This window comes from Oryza glaberrima, chromosome 8 (genome assembly GCF_000147395.1).
Source record: "Oryza glaberrima chromosome 8, OglaRS2, whole genome shotgun sequence".
NCBI classification, from domain to species: domain Eukaryota; kingdom Viridiplantae; phylum Streptophyta; class Magnoliopsida; order Poales; family Poaceae; genus Oryza; species Oryza glaberrima.
The window spans coordinates 24,072,229-24,090,291 of NC_068333.1; the positions used below are offsets into that span (position 1 = coordinate 24,072,229).

The 18,063-nt window shown below is 40.5% G+C and overlaps 3 protein-coding genes across 3 annotated transcripts; 2 read left to right on the plus strand and 1 right to left on the minus strand.

Annotated features, from left to right (window-relative positions):
* Positions 1-2,047: 2,047 nt before the first annotated feature.
* Positions 2,048-6,078, plus strand: LOC127782621 (ankyrin repeat-containing protein At5g02620-like). The gene is made up of 4 exons (XM_052309892.1): positions 2,048-2,353; positions 2,498-3,208; positions 4,029-4,438; positions 4,781-6,078. Exons 2-4 carry the CDS (start codon positions 2,809-2,811, stop codon positions 5,642-5,644), a joined length of 1,674 nt encoding a protein of 557 aa, XP_052165852.1. The 5' UTR covers positions 2,048-2,353; positions 2,498-2,808; the 3' UTR covers positions 5,645-6,078.
* A 3,097-nt stretch (positions 6,079-9,175) lies between these two features.
* Positions 9,176-14,651, plus strand: LOC127783168 (la-related protein 6B-like). Its single transcript, XM_052310406.1, has 10 exons — positions 9,176-9,612; positions 10,783-10,864; positions 11,520-11,614; positions 12,244-12,315; positions 12,395-12,474; positions 12,551-12,650; positions 13,230-13,277; positions 13,391-13,459; positions 13,856-13,996; positions 14,086-14,651. Exons 1-10 carry the CDS (start codon positions 9,271-9,273, stop codon positions 14,338-14,340), a joined length of 1,284 nt encoding a protein of 427 aa, XP_052166366.1. The 5' UTR covers positions 9,176-9,270; the 3' UTR covers positions 14,341-14,651.
* A 30-nt stretch (positions 14,652-14,681) lies between these two features.
* Positions 14,682-16,359, minus strand: LOC127783169 (uncharacterized). Its single transcript, XM_052310407.1, has 4 exons — positions 16,102-16,359; positions 15,822-15,897; positions 15,615-15,735; positions 14,682-15,450 (listed from the first exon to the last, which is right to left on the minus strand). Exons 1-4 carry the CDS (start codon positions 16,271-16,273, stop codon positions 14,842-14,844), a joined length of 978 nt encoding a protein of 325 aa, XP_052166367.1. The 5' UTR covers positions 16,274-16,359; the 3' UTR covers positions 14,682-14,841.
* Between the last annotated feature and the right edge of the window lie 1,704 nt (positions 16,360-18,063).

The window sequence follows — 18,063 nt, forward strand, 5'->3', positions numbered from 1 at the left end:
ACTCTAAGGCAGATCAATTGTTGAACTTACTACAAGACAAGAGAAGTCCCTCCCATGATGTCCACTGCACCATTAACTTGTATGTTGCTTATACAAACACACCACATCAAACTACATAGATTTTGGGCCTCTTCATGCCATTTTCAACTTTACCGAGTTTTAATAAAGTTACCAAAAAAGTGGCTATATTTAGTTTGCTGTCAAATTTTGGTAACTATATAAGAAATCCTGCCAAAATTTTGTCAAATTTGCCAAAATTTTGGCAACTATGCCAAAATTTTGGCATTGCTAAAATTTGGTAAGTTTTTTTTGCATCAAAGTAAACAGGCCCTTTTACTCCGTAATTTACACAACTTTATTGCAAAATATCAGAGATAATAGTCCTTTCTAGAAGAAAAGTTATGTTTATTTTCTGATATTTATCATTTAATGCCAAAGGGACATGCTAGCCACATGCAAGTTTGTATTCTTTCATCCAAAAGAGGAGAAGATGATGGCCATGTTCATCCCTACTCTCAAGTGATTATGCTTTTGGAGGCTTTCGGCTGCAGGAGCCCACACATGGCAACAGATACACGTAGATCAAACAAGACAGTGCCACATATACCAGACAGGTGGGTCCTGGATAAGGCAGAAATCAAAACGTCGACACCATCCACGTGTAATGTATGGCGATCTGAATTATTTTAGGAAAGCAAAAAATGTTTATCTGCTTTAATTTGCTTTCACTCTAACCAGTGATTTTTTGATGGCCGCCTTGGCGCCCCATTGGACCATAAAAAAAGAGAAACTATTGTGAAAGTAAAGAGATATAAAGGAGAGACTAACTAACTCCACTATGGTGAGAGTGCCGACAAATTGTAAAAACAGACACTAAGAGATAAAGCAGAGTAAAATTGTTCTAAAGCATATAGCATGAGAAATGCATCTTTCATCAGAAAAGCAAAAATATTTCTTTAACATTTTAGGTGAAAATGTCTACTTATAGGCACAATTTAATTGATAACTATATTTTGTTTACTAGTTAATATTAGTTGCTAATATTTTCTTTCATTCTAAAATATAAGGGATTTCAGATAAATGTGATATATCATATTACTATGATGTGTCATATTCACCTAAAATCTCTTATATTTTTTGACGGAGAGAGTCTGACTCTCTTAGTCCCAAAAAACTCAATCTAAGAGGGTCACATACAACAAATCTAGATTGCCTAGATTCATTATATTAGGAGGGGATGCTCTTAGATTGAGTTTTTTTTTTTGGCGGATGGAGTATACGTTGTAACTTGACTTTTTTATGCCTTTAAGAAAACTTGCCTTTTTCAGTGGAATGTGCTGCAATTAATACTCTGTTTATCATGTTTGTCGTGGCATGTGTGCCCTTGTATCATTTTGCACTTAATCGAATGGTATTTGTAAAAATATAATGTTGATTATTCCATAATTTATTCAGAAAAATATAACTATTTACAGAGAGGTACAAATTTTTTAGGTAACGGACAATATAAACCATAAAAAAATCCTTGCCTTTTTCTCACTTAGTAGGTGCCATCTAATGCCCTTGATTGAATTAATCATAGAGTCACCACACAACAAAATGAGTAGTTAGCGAAATACTACAAGATGCACAATAAAAAAAACTTATGAACAATATGCAAAAAATAATAATTCTCTCACCTAGTACTGTAATTTATTGCCCCCCGATTGAATTAAAGATAGAACTCAAATGTTGGGATAGCTAGAAGAAAGTAGCCATTTAATGGTATTAAGATAGGAGAAGCCATATTTTTTTCCAACCCTTCATTTCGTTAAATCCAGATGGAATATGAGCAGGTTAAGAGGTCGAACCTGAATTTGCTGGACGAAAGCAATCAACCCGTACCAATTAATGATAGAGCTACCACTGAACAAAACGATGAGCAGTCCAGTGAAAATAGCAACAATGGACTGGCAAGTTGTACAATTATTTATGACCCATTAATTTATTTCTCCCCCACAAAAGAAAAGATAGGAAAAAAAAATAAAACCAGGGACCAAACTCTACCAACTTGGGCTGCTGCTAGGCGGCAGCATATTTGTCTTCTGGCAGTTGTGCTGAGAAGCCAGGCAGAGGGGAGTTTAGCCTGAAAGTGAGCTCTCTAGGGAGATAGAGAGAGAAGAGGGCCAAAGAAGAAGAAGAAATCAAAGCTAGGAGAGGTCCAAGATTCCCACTAGGACCCTTTCTTGGTTCTCTTCTTTTTCTTTGGCTGATTGGAAGGTCTAGAATCAATCACTTGGTTTCTTTTGTTTCTTTTCTTTGGCTCCATTGGTTCTTCTTGCCTTCCAATCGTTCTAAGGGGTGGATAGAATTTGTAAGTGTCATGTTCTTCTTCTTCTTGTCCTTTTTAGTTTGTTGGTTTGGAGTTCACTTCTCCATTTTCGCTTCTTCGAGATGTTATAATCAACTGTGTTCTAAGTTCTAACATGTGGTCAAAATGCTGATTTTTTTTCCTCAGTTGGAGTATCACCTATCAGGCACTCTGTTCATGGCCCAATGATTTTGATTGGTGGGCAGATTTTCACAGACCCCCCATTCCAGTTTTTTTTTCCCAAGGGGATGCGCGAATCTTGCTGCTAATGTTCTTGTGAATCAAAGCCAGGAGATTTCTGGAAAGTGAGGAATTCTTTTCTTAGATTGCAATATCAATCACAGCGCTTTCTCCACAAGTTGCAATCTCTGAGCGCTTTTGATCTCTCCACACCAACCAAAAGCAACAGAAATTTACCTTGGATTCCGCGGTTTTGAAGAATCTGTTCTGATTTGGAGATGGAGAGGCAGACGAGCTTCCGATTGGGCGCGCTGGAGAAGCTCAAGAGCTTCAGGGGGATGGAGAAGCAGAAGAGCTTCAAGATGATGTCCATGGACAACTTCCGGAGGCACAGGGACAGCCCCGGGAAGCGCGGCGACACGCCGCTCCACCTCGCCGCGAGGTCCGGGAACGCCGCCGGCGCGCAGCGGATCATCGCCGAGTTCGACCCGGAGGTGGCGGCGGAGCGCGCCGCGCAGGCCAACCACGACGGCGAGACGCCGCTGTACGTCGCCGCCGAGAGGGGGCACACCGACGTGGTGCGCGAGATCCTCAAGGTCTCCGACGTGCAGACGGCCGGCGTCAAGGCGAACAACAGCTTCGACGCGTTCCATATTGCGGCGAAGCAAGGCCATCTAGGTCAGTTCTTTCTTCTTCTTCTTCTTTTTTGTTTGTTCTTTTTTTTTTGTTCATTTTCTGAACCTGATTTCTGTTATTAGTGATGACTGACTTCGATCTCAGCCTGCCAGTGCCAAGTCAATGAGCTGATGATTAGAGGTTTATGGCATTAGGATTTGCATTGACTTAATCTAATTTGCATGTGTCATTGTGTAGGGCTTTGAAAAATCCTATGCTGAACTTGTCTGATTTGACTTATGGAAATATACAAGTGCTTTTGCTTTTGTTCATTTCTTTTCTTCACAACGTGCATTGCTAACATGAATCGTTGTGGTTACCTTCTTCTCTCTTTTTTTTACATAAATGTCTGAGACTAGTGCATATCTCACATCTGGTTTGATTTAGACCTCATGTCCAGCAAGGAAGCAAATACCTTCTTTTTAGGTGATAGGCAAGCTGAGTTTTTCATTATGGATTTATGGTCTTGTTTAGTGAGGGTTGACAAATTCTGTACCCAAAGAAGCTTTCACGATGTGTCTACATTGAATGGTTTATTTAAGAATATATACAATGAAAAAAATGGTAGTATTCCTTTCGCGCGATGGTGGATTTTGTGCAACCATTATTAGTTTTATGACCTTATGATCTCATTCTGTTTTCTACTTGTGAAAGACTGAAATTCATGTCATTTTAGTCATGGAGTTATATCTAGTAGCCAGCAAACCACAGCTATAGTCATGATCACAATGATTTGTACAAGATATGGTTTAGTTAAGTATTTTGCTAACGAAGAAAAAAGAAATCCTGGCTCATACGTTTCTTTTGTTTCTTGGTTTTTCAGAAGTTCTGAAGGAGCTGTTGCAGGCTTTTCCTGCTCTTGCAATGACTACAAATTCTGTAAATGCTACAGCTTTGGATACTGCTGCAATTCTGGGTCACACTGAAATTGTTAACCTCCTACTGGAATCTGATGCAAACCTTGCGAGAATTGCAAGAAATAATGGGAAGACAGTTCTGCATTCAGCTGCAAGACTGGGCCATGTGGAAATTGTAAGATCATTATTAAGTAGGGATCCAGGAATTGGTTTAAGAACTGACAAGAAGGGGCAAACAGCACTACATATGGCTTCAAAAGGACAAAATGCTGAAATTGTTATCGAGCTGTTGAAGCCTGATATCTCAGTAATTCATCTGGAAGACAACAAGGGAAACAGACCATTGCATGTTGCAACACGGAAGGCCAATATCGTTGTAGGTGATCTTATATTGGGAATTTCATTTGTTTTATTTTACCTCCTTGCTACTATATGTTTTTGTCGATCTTTTTAGATGACTATTTGTTTGCCAAATCACTTGCTATCCTGTTTACTGAGTTTAATTATGTCAGTATTTTGAGAACAGAGATTATCATAACTTTACTGTAGGATACCTCTATTTGATTGGAATGGTGATAATGCTTTCTTTATGAACAAATTCAAAACAAATGCAGGTGCCTGTACATAAGTTTTAAAAAGAATAAAGAAGCATATCATATTTCAAACATATAGAAACAAGAAGGTTTGCTTTGACTGATATATGTGTAATTCCTTACAGATAGTGCAGACTCTACTATCAGTTGAGGGAATTGAAGTAAATGCAGTTAACAGATCAGGGCACACCGCTCTTGCCATTGCTGAGCAACTCAACAATGAAGAACTTGTTAACATCTTGAGAGAGGCTGGTGGAGTAACTGCAAAAGAGCAAGTACATCCACCCAATCCGGCAAAGCAACTTAAGCAAACAGTTAGTGATATCAGACATGATGTCCAGTCCCAGATCAAGCAAACTAAACAGACCAAGATGCAAGTCCAGAAAATCAAGAAGAGACTCGAAAAACTCCACATTGGTGGTCTAAACAATGCCATCAACTCCAATACTGTGGTTGCAGTGCTTATTGCCACCGTCGCCTTTGCTGCCATTTTCACCGTTCCTGGCAATTTTGTGGAAGATATCACTCAGGCACCTCCAGGCATGTCCTTGGGGCAGGCATATGTAGCAAGCAACCCGGCCTTCCTAGTATTTTTGGTCTTTGATGCCTTGGCTCTCTTCATCTCACTTGCTGTCGTCGTCGTCCAGACCTCGTTAATTGTTGTTGAGCAGAAAGCCAAGAGAAGGATGGTCTTTGTGATGAACAAGCTGATGTGGCTGGCATGCCTCTTTATCTCGGTGGCCTTCATAGCACTAACCTATGTTGTTGTCGGGCGCGACGACTGGTGGCTAGCTTGGTGCACAATGGCAATCGGTGCAGTGATCATGCTTACAACTCTTGGTTCCATGTGCTACTGTATCATTGCTCATAGGATGGATGAGAGGAAGATCAGGAAGGCGTCTACAAGCCAATCTCGCTCATGGTCTCAAACAGTTGACTCAGATCCAGATCTACTCAACAGTGAATATAAGAAAATGTATGCACTATAGGATAATAGTTACATGATGATGGAATCCATGTACACGAGAGTGCTGTTTTTTTTTACCCGAGGCAACAAGAAGAATGGAATTGACATGGAAGTCTTTGTTCAGAGCAAGGTGCCGGCTATATTAACTGAAGGCACCTTACTGCAATGCAAAGCAAGTTAACTGAACTGCCAAAACAAAGGAAGTTAACTGAAGAAACCTCACACTGGCTGCTGAATTTGTTCCTGGTGTTTACCTGGAGCTGTGGTCTCGTGTCAGCGAATGAACACCTGCTAAAATTGTTTTGTTGTTGCTAAAAAAAGGTCAATAGTGAGGGCAACAATACGATTTGTAGACTGTACTAGGAAAAGAAAAATACTATGCTCTGTCACATACCTTGGACATGTCTGCTGCATGTTGTTGCTCGATGAGCTAGAAAATACTCCGTATTTCCTTTCTTTTACCATCCTGATTTCGACGTTGTCATAAACAGTTGAGGGTTCACTGGAATCTACAACCATGCCTGAAAGAACAAAATTTGCCATTTGCAAATGTGCAGAGACAATCAGGCATTCTGGCTCGTTCAAACTGCAAAAACAACGAGGCATGGCCATCAGCAACCCATCATCTATGAATTAATGCATAGCTGATAAAAAGGCAAAACTAATCGTCATATAGCCATGTGCTGTATGCAGACATGCCAATTGGGCAATACTCAAGAACGAGCTAAGCACCAATATCTTCAGAAACGTTGCAGCAGCAATATTAGGCACCGAAATCATCATTAAAAACATCATAACGACTCAGGATTGAAGAAACGATCGCCTCTTTCTCCAAATTGCCGTTTTCGCACTGGAGGAATTCTCCTAAGAGAAAACAGCCAAGAACAAACCGAGAGCAAGCAAAATCGAGAAAACAAGCCGGTGTAAGGGTTTAAGGTTCGTCGGAGATCGGCCGTACGGTCACCGATCTTGACGACGGTCACAACCGAGACGAAGGGTACGGACTACGGAGGGGTTCGGAGTTTTCTTCTCCGAACTCCCTCAGGGCCTCACGAACCGTTGGATTAAGACGTGCGGCTAGGATCCGAGACAAATGTTGCGACCTGGACCTGTGGTACATACGGGCCACGGCCCATGAACCGACTTAAGCCCAGGCAGGATTGCTTGCCGGCGGCCTCGTCAATACAACGACCTGATGGGGGTACGGAGAAGAAAACTCCTCTGCTTTGGGCACCATCGCCGCCGTGGATGCCTGCGTACTTTCTTCTGAAAAACGAGGCCTCAAATTTCATCTATGGTGATTATGTTTCTTTCCATTTTATGATAGAATGAAGGTCGCATTCGGAATTATTTTCAGTGGCCGATCAGTCTTCACTCTTCAGTGCATGGGATGCCTGCATTTTATGATGATGTTGTACCACATATATATAATCTCGATTCTCCTTAACAGAGAGATCATTTCATTCCCTATGAATATGATCCCAACACCAGTTTGCTTCTTCATTGAGAGAAACTGAAAGCAGGCAAATAAAAACTTCAGTTCAGGGCTTTCCTCTTAGGGGTGTTTAGATTCAGGAGTACAAAGTTTTGGTCTGTCACATCGGATATTATATAGAGTGTCGTATGAGGTGTTCGGACACTAACAAAAAAACTAATTACAGTATCCGTCAGTAAACCGTGAGACGAATTTATTGTCTAATTAGTCCGTCATTAACACATATTTATTGTAGCACCACATTGTTAAATCATGGAGCAATTAGACTTAAAAGATTCATCTCGCGAAGTAGTCGCAATATGTGCAACTAGTTTTTTTTTAGCATGTATTTAATACTTTATACATGTGTTCAAACGTTCGATGTGACATGGTGTAAAATTTTAGAATGAGATCTAAACAGGCCCTTAGTGCAAGGGATTTAAATGCAGGTTGTAAAAGATTCCTTCCTCCCAACGTATATTTGTCCAGAGTCGTTGTACTACAATATATCACATCCAGCCTTAGATTCGTTTTTTAAGTACGGAGGGAGTGCTTTAGAATTTCAGCAGCTGATCATGGCCATGTCGCCGTACGTCGTAGAGGACAACGGCGGTGAGGTCGGTCGAGTGCCGGCAATAAAGAAGGATCGAGAAATGTTGGATCTTGGACATGTGTTTTGATTCAACAGTTTGTTTTTGTTTGTGGGAGGGGTCGGAGAAGAAAACTCCGAACCCCCAAGGCCCTAGGTTCTCCTCGATCGCTCTCCGCTGCGCAATCACCTTCAAGGATCGGCGACTTGGATAATTAGTTGTCTACGCTGCTCCACTATCCTTTTTGTAATTGTACATCGTGCCTTCTGCTGAGAAGAGAATGTCTGAATTTTCTGAATTCATTTTTTTTTGGTAGTGTTCTCTTGAGAATGTTGTTGTTCCCTCTGATAAAAACAAGTGAAGTTTATGTTCTGAACTTTTTCTGTGGCGGTCAGTCTTTGTTGCAAGGGACTGAAAATACTGGCAACAAAAGAAGAGTGAAAAATTCTGAGAGAAATCATTCACAATTAGCCACTGAAATGAGCAAGGGCATTGCTTGCTGCAATATACCAAAACTTCACAAGGTTTCTTATTGTCTCTTTCTGCAGGATTGAAATATTTAGAAAAAAAAAAACATCATACCAGGTCACAGCAATGTGTGACCAAGTGACTGGTTGCGTCTCTGAAGTCTGAAGTATACGAGTCATTCAGAGAAACTACATCCATACATCGGTACATTGCGGGGAACAGACACAACCGGGGGTGTTAGGAATCCTTGTTCTCCCTGACGTGTTTTAGGATGTGATGGCCCCCAACCGATTACTATTAGCTTGCTAGAAAAAATGATCGTGCATTGCGACGAGTGAAGGCTGTTGTTATATGATTTAGTTAAGGTGAAATTTACTGTGAGAATTCGCTTGGATATATATACTTTTAGAAAATCATGAGCTGTAGTTAGGAGTTTGTTCATCTCAAGTTAGCATGCGAGTTTTTGTAAAAAGATTTCTTATACGGATATGTATTTCCAAAACAAACTTAAAAACCGACTCAAATACGTATATTGTATATTTTTAAAAGCGAACGAACTTAGAACCAACTCATACACAGATGACATATCAAAATACCGGCAAAAACATCTTTAATTTTTTAATAGTAGAGAGTAGAGAAGAGATAGAGATACTCGTGGATGAAAATTTAGATACTTGTGGCACGTTTTTCAAACTGCTAAACGGTGTGTTTCGTGCGAAAACTTTCTATATGAAAATTATTGTAAAATATCAGATTAATCCATTTTTTAAGTTTATAATAATTAAAACTTAATTAGTTACACGTTATTATTACCTCACTTGGCGTGAAACATTTAATCTTTATCTTCATATGTAGGTATTCAAACACCACCGTGAGGGGGGGGGGGGGGGGGTACTGGTACAGCAGTAACAGGCCGGGATATGTTGGGCTTTTGGGCCGAAGCCCAACTCGCTCTCCGGGTAGAGTACACGTCACCACCCGACTCGTCTCCTCTTGTCTCTCTTCCCTGTCTTCTCCTCTTCTCTCCAGAGTCCCCCCAAGCAAACCCTTCTTCTCTCTCTCTCTCTCTTCTCTCACGCTTCGCTCGCGGCCGCTCCTCTCTCTCTCCATCCATCCATGGCGCAGGACGACGCCCCGGACTCCACCACCTCCTCCTCATCCGCCTCATCCGCCTCCGCCCCCGCCCCCTCCGCCGCCCGCCTCAACGCCGCCGCCCCGGAGTTCACCCCTCGATCCGCCGCCCACCACCACCACCACCACGCCAACCCTCGCCGCCAGCACCGCGGGGGCGGGGGTGGGGCCTACCACCACCACCAGCAGCACTACCAGCCGCACCACCACCACCAGCACCACCAGCACTGGCAACACTACGGGGAGGATGAGGGGGACGCCGTGGCGGCCGGGGCGGTGGGAGAAGGAGGGATCCCGGAGGATGTGGCTCGTCGGGTCGTCAAGCAGGTAGCGCTCCCCCCCACCCACCTGATGGATGATGTGTTTACTGCCTTTTGCCATGCTGTTTGGTGCTGATTATGAGGATTGGTTTGGTGTGGAATCTCAAGTTTCAACCGATAAAGCTTGATCTTTTGATCAACGCAAGGGTTAGATTGGGTCGTCTATGGAGTAGAAATAGGCATGTAGGAAGTGTAGCTTAACCCAGGGATTGCAAGTGAAACGATGGAATTAGTGTGACTTTACACTTCTGTTGATTTGTCTGCAAGTTTGATCTTTAGTTACAGATGTATGCACTAGAGGGATGATGTCTATAGATATTTGTTCCTTAAAACTGTTTATTTCCTATTATTTTGCTTATTCTTGTATTTCTGAAACTACGAGGATAAAAAATATTACTTCACAGATCACTGGCACCTTGATTGTCCTGTGTGCACTAGTAAGGGGCTAAGGTGGAATCTAGGACGAGTAAAACAGGGAATGTCTGTTAGAGATTGCTATTTTTAGAAAATGCACTGTAATTCTGCACTTCTTTTCTTGGAGAACACTATAGGGTTTATAGTCTATACAAATCAGATAGGGTGGGGATGGCGGGAAGGGTGCATGTTGTCTTTCCACATGGCGCGGTCTGCTGCATTTACGTGTGTGTGGGGTTTGGGTCGAGTGACGTGTCTCATGCCTGCTAACGAGCAAATATGGAATAACAAGATATGCATGTTTGTGATGTTTGGCAAACATGATGAGCCTCAGTATGATTTATTAGCGACAGGGTGTAAAAACGACAAAACCATATCATGTCGTCTTGCTGAAGCTCGTAATTGCTGCATGCATAGTACCATGAGGAGTTATACTGTTTTCTTTTTTGAGGATAATAACTTAGGAAATAGAAATAGTGCAGCTCTCCATCTATTTTATGATTGTTCCTCTTTGCATCTTTCTGAAGGGGAGAAATGGAGAGAGAAATCAATTCTCTTCTTTTGTATTGTTTACCTTCTGCATCTTTTTACTTTCTTCTTAGTTTACCTTTTCTCTGATCATTGAAAGTATGATATTAACTTCGTCTTATATTAATTCCTTTTTTTGTTGTTTATTAGTGCAATCAAGCTGTTATGGGATGCTTGATTTGCACCTATATAAGTGGTACACCCTTGGTTTGATTATATTTTAAAACCTTGACAGGTGGAATTTTACTTCAGTGATGTCAATCTGGCTACAACAGAACATTTGATGAAATTCATGATTAGAGATCCAGAGGGATTTGGTGAGTCAACTGTTCAATTTCAAATAGACCGCCTGATTGTGCTTTCCACCTTCCTATTTTCCTTTTGAAATGAGAACCACCATAATGTTTTAGGGTTATTCTCACTTATACCTTAACAAACCTACGACAAAAATCGCTGTCCACCTTCATGTCTATATTTTTCTTTAAATGTTTGGTGCCAGCGATAATTTCAAATTTGTCATGCAATATATGATGATAAAATTCCTGTGAACTACTGCACTACGTATTGCTAATTAGGCTATTTTTAATTGTATTCTACTGATATAGATATCTTTAACCTGGGAATGCATTCTTCCGTATGCATTGATGCACATTGATATTACTGCAGTTATGCATGACTGTTGCACCAGCATTGATGTTTGACAATGTTCTGCTGTAAAAAGACTACTGGCACATTTAGAAATGGGCGAATATTATGTTGAAGCATTCTAATATATTTGCACCTTTTGTTGTACCACTATTGGAATCTGCATATACTTGCTTGATATAACTACTGTTCACCGAACAACAGTTGATACTTTTGAGTTGCATCATATCATTAAGTGGTGTACATGAATTTAGCACATGCTTTCCTACACATGATATTTGTTGGCTCATATTTTCTGATGGCATTGACATGTCTTCTGTTTTCCAGTGCCAATGTCTGTAGTTGCATCTTTTAGGAAGATCCGGGAGTTAGTTAGTGAGAGATCCGCATTGGCTGCAGTATTGCGGACGTCAGCAGAGCTGGTAAGCATCTTATTTAGGCCCTGTTTGTTTTAGCTTAAGATTATTGTAATCTATATTATTAAATCAGATTACTATAAGCTGGATTATAATAAGCTGACATAGAATAAGCTGTGAGCTATTTGTTTCTCTAGATTATTGGAGGCATCTAAGGGTAGTGGGTCTTTAGCCACCAATAATTTGGAAAAAGCTCCTCCAGAGGAGATTATTAGATTATACTAATCTGGCTTATAAATCATAATAATCTACTTGTTTGTTTCAGTTTACTCCTAATAATCCAGTTTATAATAATCCTAAGCTGAATCAAATAGGGCCTTAATGACTTCTTAATTTTTTTTTTCTTTCCGATATGCCTGTTCATCCTATTGTTGACACTTGACACAGCCCACCCTTCATTTTAATTAAAGATGCATTATACGTTATGAACCTTTGCTCAGTAAGGAATTATATTTAGTAAACAAATTATTTTTTTTAATAAGCGCATGAATATAAGCGAATAAACACACACCTTTTCATCAATCTGTACCATCCTAATTTAAGATTCAGTTTACCAATCTCATTTTCCTCTCATTCTGAATGGCTTCTATTATTCTCTACCAAGATCCTAAGACTATAGATCTTCCTATATACAGGTTGTTTCAGATGATGGAAAAAGGGTTAGACGGCGAGTGCTCTTTACTGAGGCGGATGCTGAAGAAGTTCAGGTCAGAATCTAATTAATCAAATAAAATCTATTCATTATATATGTATGGGAACTGAATTTTCTGTTATATGTGTACTCAGTCACGCATTGTTGTTGCTGAAAATTTGCGTGAAGAGCACCGCTATCCAAATCTTATGAAGATTTTCTCAGCTTTTGGGAGGTATGCATCAATGCATGTCTTTGAGCACAAATATATGCCAAATGTGGTGTTGAACACATGATGTTCTATATTGCAGTGTGAAATCAATTCGTACTTGCTATCCACAAGGTGGGATTGATGGTGCTGGAACTTCTACTGGCAAAGCATCAAAGATTGAGATGTTGTTTGCTAATAAGGTAATGTATCATGGTATATCTAACTTCTAAAGGAACACGGAAAGTTTATTAGTTATTGCATATACTTGTTCTAGCTCTGTTAATAAATATTTGACACCATACAAGAATGTGTATTCCAACTTCTTAATTCTTGATCACTAATACATTTACTGTTTGGATTGATATGTGCAGATGTTAGCATTAGATTTCTCATGGGATAGTTTCACATTATGGTAGCTTCATATATTCTTATTTAGTGTTTTAAAAAAAAGTTCTACAAGGCTGCTTACAAGGTCGCATACATACAAGGTACAGGTGCCCTAACCTTGTACCGTGTAAGCTGCATATGTGGCCGATTACACCACATAAGCCCTACAAGGTGGGGTGACCACACGAAACCATGTACTGTTTTTTAAAACATTGCTTACTATTTCATAGATAGAAGTGATGATCAAAAGTTGCATGTTGGTGACCTTGTCCATGTCCGAAATGTCATACTTGAAAAGAGGGATAAGCAATGAAATACTATTTTGGAAGGCATTTCAAGTTTCAACACCAGTACCTTGATTTCATCCCTCATTTTTTTGGCTTTACTTGCAGGTGCATGCTTTTGTGGAGTATGAAACTGTTGAAGATGCTGAAAAGGCAGTATGTCTTCTTGATTTCTCTAGCCATTTGTTTTTTTTTCTAGGAATTATTTTGAGGTGCTTTGGTAGTTGCCATCAACACAATTTAAAGGAACTCTGTTTTTCTGTATACAGGTTTCTGAATTCAGTAGTGGGAGAAGCTGGAGAGATGGGATTAGAGTCCGCTCACTGCTTGGTTGCCTGGTACTTTAACGGACCCTACACAATGCAACTTGTTCTCCCTTAACCATGGACTGATTTTTAAAATGCATTTGCGATTCACAATTGTCCTTTATGCACTACTTGTGTTTCCTGACTAGATCTTAGTCATTAACATTTATATTTCATTAATCGGCAATACTGGGTGGTTTGTTCATTCTTGATTTAGTTACTTCTATATTTAACTGATGGGTAAACATTAGGTGTAAGCTTGTTTTTGGTCATTTCATCATTTATCAACAGATATAGCTCCCAGAAAAACATGTTTGACTAGCTTAGTAAGATTTAACATTCCTACATTACTATGCATGTTATTTTATTTATTTGTAAAATAGAAGATTCTTAAATTGTTAAACATTTGTTTTCATTAATTGTCATTAGAAACAAGCCATGGGTCAAGGAAGGAGAGGTGGAGATGAGGTGGATGCTGCAGACGAAGATGACCCTGAAACAACTGACCATCCACAAGACTACGAAACAGAGGATGCTTCCCAGATTTCAGAAGCACATCTTGATCATCAGGTACTTTAAATGATTCTCTCCTGCTCACCATTATTGTGCGCCAGAATCATCAAGTGTGGATATTATAACGACATGTATAAATTTCATAGGCTGATGATGGCTACCATGACAAAGGCGGGATGAGGCACGGGAGAGGGAGAGGACGTGGTGGAAGAGGGCGTGGCCGTGGTCAGTACTATGGCCATAGCCGGGATGCCAATCATCCAATTGGCACTCCTCCTTCGAATCACAGTGCTCTTGCTGATCATCCTTCAAAGCCACCCCCTGGTCCTCGTATGCCGGATGGCACAAGAGGATTTACCATGGGGCGAGGAAAGCCACTCAATCCTACCAATGCTGTTTAATGGCAGTGGCCATGCCGGTGGCAGCCTGTTGCCCTGTTCCCTCTTGCAAATCTGATACTTGCCTCAGGTTCCAAACCGATGAACGCCGATTACCGTTGATACTATAGTTAGATACAACATGTGTTGGTTCGTTTTGGTGCAAGATTCTGCAGAGAAAAGTTTTACCTGGTACATGCATGTATACTGGTACAGCAGTGGTGCTGGCAATGTGAACATGTCTTTTGATATCTGGATGCTAGTTAATTTAGCAAAATATGTAGATATAGATGAAAAATGAGGTGTCTGATCAATGATCATTTGCAGCGGGATAATTCTGCTCCACAAATCCAAGATACCCAACAGCTGTTTAAAAGCCTTCAACTTGGAAGGCATGCAATTTCTGAGTTGAAACCACATCTACACCAGATGTGCAAATAGTCTTGTGCGTTACATGAAAAAAAAAGGAGTACAAACACGAGAAAACGCCAGGAAAATGTATCATAAAATTTTGGTTTCACAAAATTATACCAAATGACAAGCTCGCTTCGCTTGATTTCCATGCTTTGGCCTCTGCTCTTTCTTCCCGTCTGTTCTTCTCATTCCCTTGATCAATGTGGCATCGCCTGCACGACCACGGTTATTGCTGACAGTCACAGCCTTCACCTTATCAGGTAAGCCTTTCTGCTTGCCATCCATGACAGTAACTGGTAGGCATGACTGCCTTCTTATCCTGCCAATTTCTACTGTGTCATGCACACCAAATGCTAGATCTCTACGCCATGCTTTCGCTGTCAATGGCGTTGTGATCAGATTCTTCGGTGCACAGTAGGGGAGCTCAGGGTTCGTCACTCTCTTGAGTCCATTTGTACTGCTACCTTGGCTTGCATAGCATCTGTCAGAGTGTTTCTTGGTTGCATTGCAAGTTGCGGTAGGAGCTGTAGGTGTAATTGCAGCAACTACCTTCTGCTTCCTGCTCGTTATGGCTGCAGAAGTTGATCTCCTTTCAATTTGGTTCTTCTCATTGGAGATGGATTGTGTGGACACTCTGAATATGCTCTTCTCTGATGAAGAGTTAGGTGCAGGAAACATTGATCTTGCCGATGTTTTCGTTGCCTCTGTCTTTCCTGATAGCTGTAATTGATAAAATCAAGATCAAGAGAAGCTCTCTGATGAAGAGACAAAATCTAGAAATGCAGATTGCAATTGAGCAGAAAATCCACTTAGGAGCTCTAAACTGTAGCATTCAGTAAAAAGAAAATCATTCAGTATAATTTATGGAGCAAATTAGTATATACCCTGGAAGCTGAAGGTTTAACTTGCTGATGAATTGGTAGCTCCTTCTGGAAAACCATTTGAGATGAGTTGGTTTCCATCTCTATGGAAGGAAACAGTGGTGTAGCTGGAGGCGTCTTCAGCCTGAAACAAGCTGTTCTTCTAAAAAAACAGTTGCAACAACACAAGTATATGATCTAGTCATCTGGATGAATTGAATTCCATCCTACCAGTCGTAGTCATGCTTCTCGTCCACTGCTATGAGGAAATCTGTCTTCCCTGACGGAGCTTTGCTCGTGCGGCCACCTATCACAGATACAAATTCAAAAGAACACAAACACTGCAGTGAGGTCATCCATCTTTGAAGCAATTTGAGTGGGATTTTCAACTGCAAATTTTCATATTGCTAATCAAATGTTCATATTGCTAATCAAGAGATTGTGAATATGTCCATAACATTTCTGACGACACATATAGGAAAAATAGAAACGCAAGAGCCGAAGATGTCACCTTGGATAGCATCAAACTCAACGGATTGCATGGGTTCCAGGAGGTTGATGTCCCTATCTTTTTCACGCTTGTACATCTCCCTGAAGAAAACTACGCTCTCGTCTTTGTCTTTATGTATTGCAGATGGGGCGTTAGGCTTGCGCATCCCAGAAAACCTCCTGATGCTGTTCATCTTCAGGAACCAGAGAGATTGATTTACTGCACGGAAAAAAAAAAGAATGCAAAGATCAGAGCATGGAAGAAGTCACAAACATTACATGAATATTACTACTACTACTACTACTCCAAAGGATCCAAATTTTCCGGCAACTCCAAAGCAACCGCTTTAATCAATTGCAGTGGAGCTTATACAGCGGATTGGGTATGCTCTTTTTTTTTTCATTCAAAAAAGACCCTTTTACTTAGTTTTTCAGAGCGCGGGCCTTAACTTAAGAACTCGGAACGTAAAACCGTTTGGTGAGGGACCTAAAAGTATTATCTACTAAGAAAAGGTCCTTTCTGCAAAAATCCACCTGCTTCATCCTAGCCGTACGCTCAAGCCAATCGGACGGCACGCCAGCCAGCGGCTTGCGCGGACGCGGAAGGAGACGCGCTCGCGGGCAACGTGGATAGCTCCGCATGCGAACACGCCACCCCCGAATAGCTCTCAACTCACCAACCAATTCAGGGCAGGTTTTAATTTAACCGATTTGGGTCACATACTGGAAATCATGGAGGCCTAATTCATCGGTGGGAACCGCACGGTTGGCCCTTGGCCAGGAAACAACATTGTCGCATATTCGCATGGGCGTTTTCTTCCACTGCCATGCTGTGTGTTGCAACATTAATTCACCAAACAAGTAATAATCTATTGATTTATCTCTGCACAGAACATTTAGTAGTTCTTACTTCTTGGAGATCAAATGGGTGGATTAACGGTGAAGACTGTTTTCAGCTCAAACATATTAGAAGGTGCTTCAGCGCTTTGGGGGTATATTGCAGACAGTATGCATAGAAGTAGTAAACATATGATTTCTACTATTATTTTACGAAGGCCACCTTTGGATGAGCACGGAGAATATGCTTGTGAGCTGGTTGCCTTGCCTTTAAGGTGTTTTGCTATTTTTCCTATTAGCACAGAGTCTGAAACTATCTTAAAATTTTTCAACTACGCATGCATGGCCTATTGATATGCATTAGTTGGGCATGGGAGATTTGGATGCTAACTTTGGATTATTTTGCTTCAAAAATTGTGTTCTTGGCTACCTATCCTGATCGGTTGTGCTATATGTGTGCTGTGCAATGAAGGTAAAAGAAAGGTCTAGAGGAGAGCTTTGCTTTAGTGATTCTAAATTCGATATTTTAGCTCTTATACATGTAATTTTTATTGTGTTTTTGCTCAACGTGCAAAAATATACTTTGCTGTCATATATTTGTTTGATTGATCATCCATACTCCGATTGAATCTGAATGTAGTTCAGTTATTGGCAATTGTCATAATTAAAGTATTAAACTGGCTATGAATTACATGTCTGTGCAGAGCATCAGCTGAGTAGGCTGTAAAATTGCTAAATGCTACTAAGAATCAACATAGGTATACCCATCTCTGAAACTAAGTCCCCTCAGCATTTTGTCTGTACTAACTTCCCAGTTTATTTCATGTTTGTGTGTCTGAAAATAATATGTTTTTGGTAGTTTGGCTGATGTATCAAGCAGAGCAGGTACTCGGTGGTCCCTTTGTACTGCTGTTAGCTGCCAGTTTTTTTATCCAACTGAATGTCAGGTAGAAGGAACAGGAAGGAAATTGGGCAGTAACACCATTCAAAACTGTATAGTGGAGCTGTGGAAGTATGATAGGTAAAAGCTTTCTGTGATTGAACTTCAACTAGATTTTTTTGCCTTTTGTATTTAGTATTGTTTCAATGGTAGTTTTCCTATGGAAATAGCTGTTTCAGGTATATTTAGCTATGCCTTTTTTTTCAC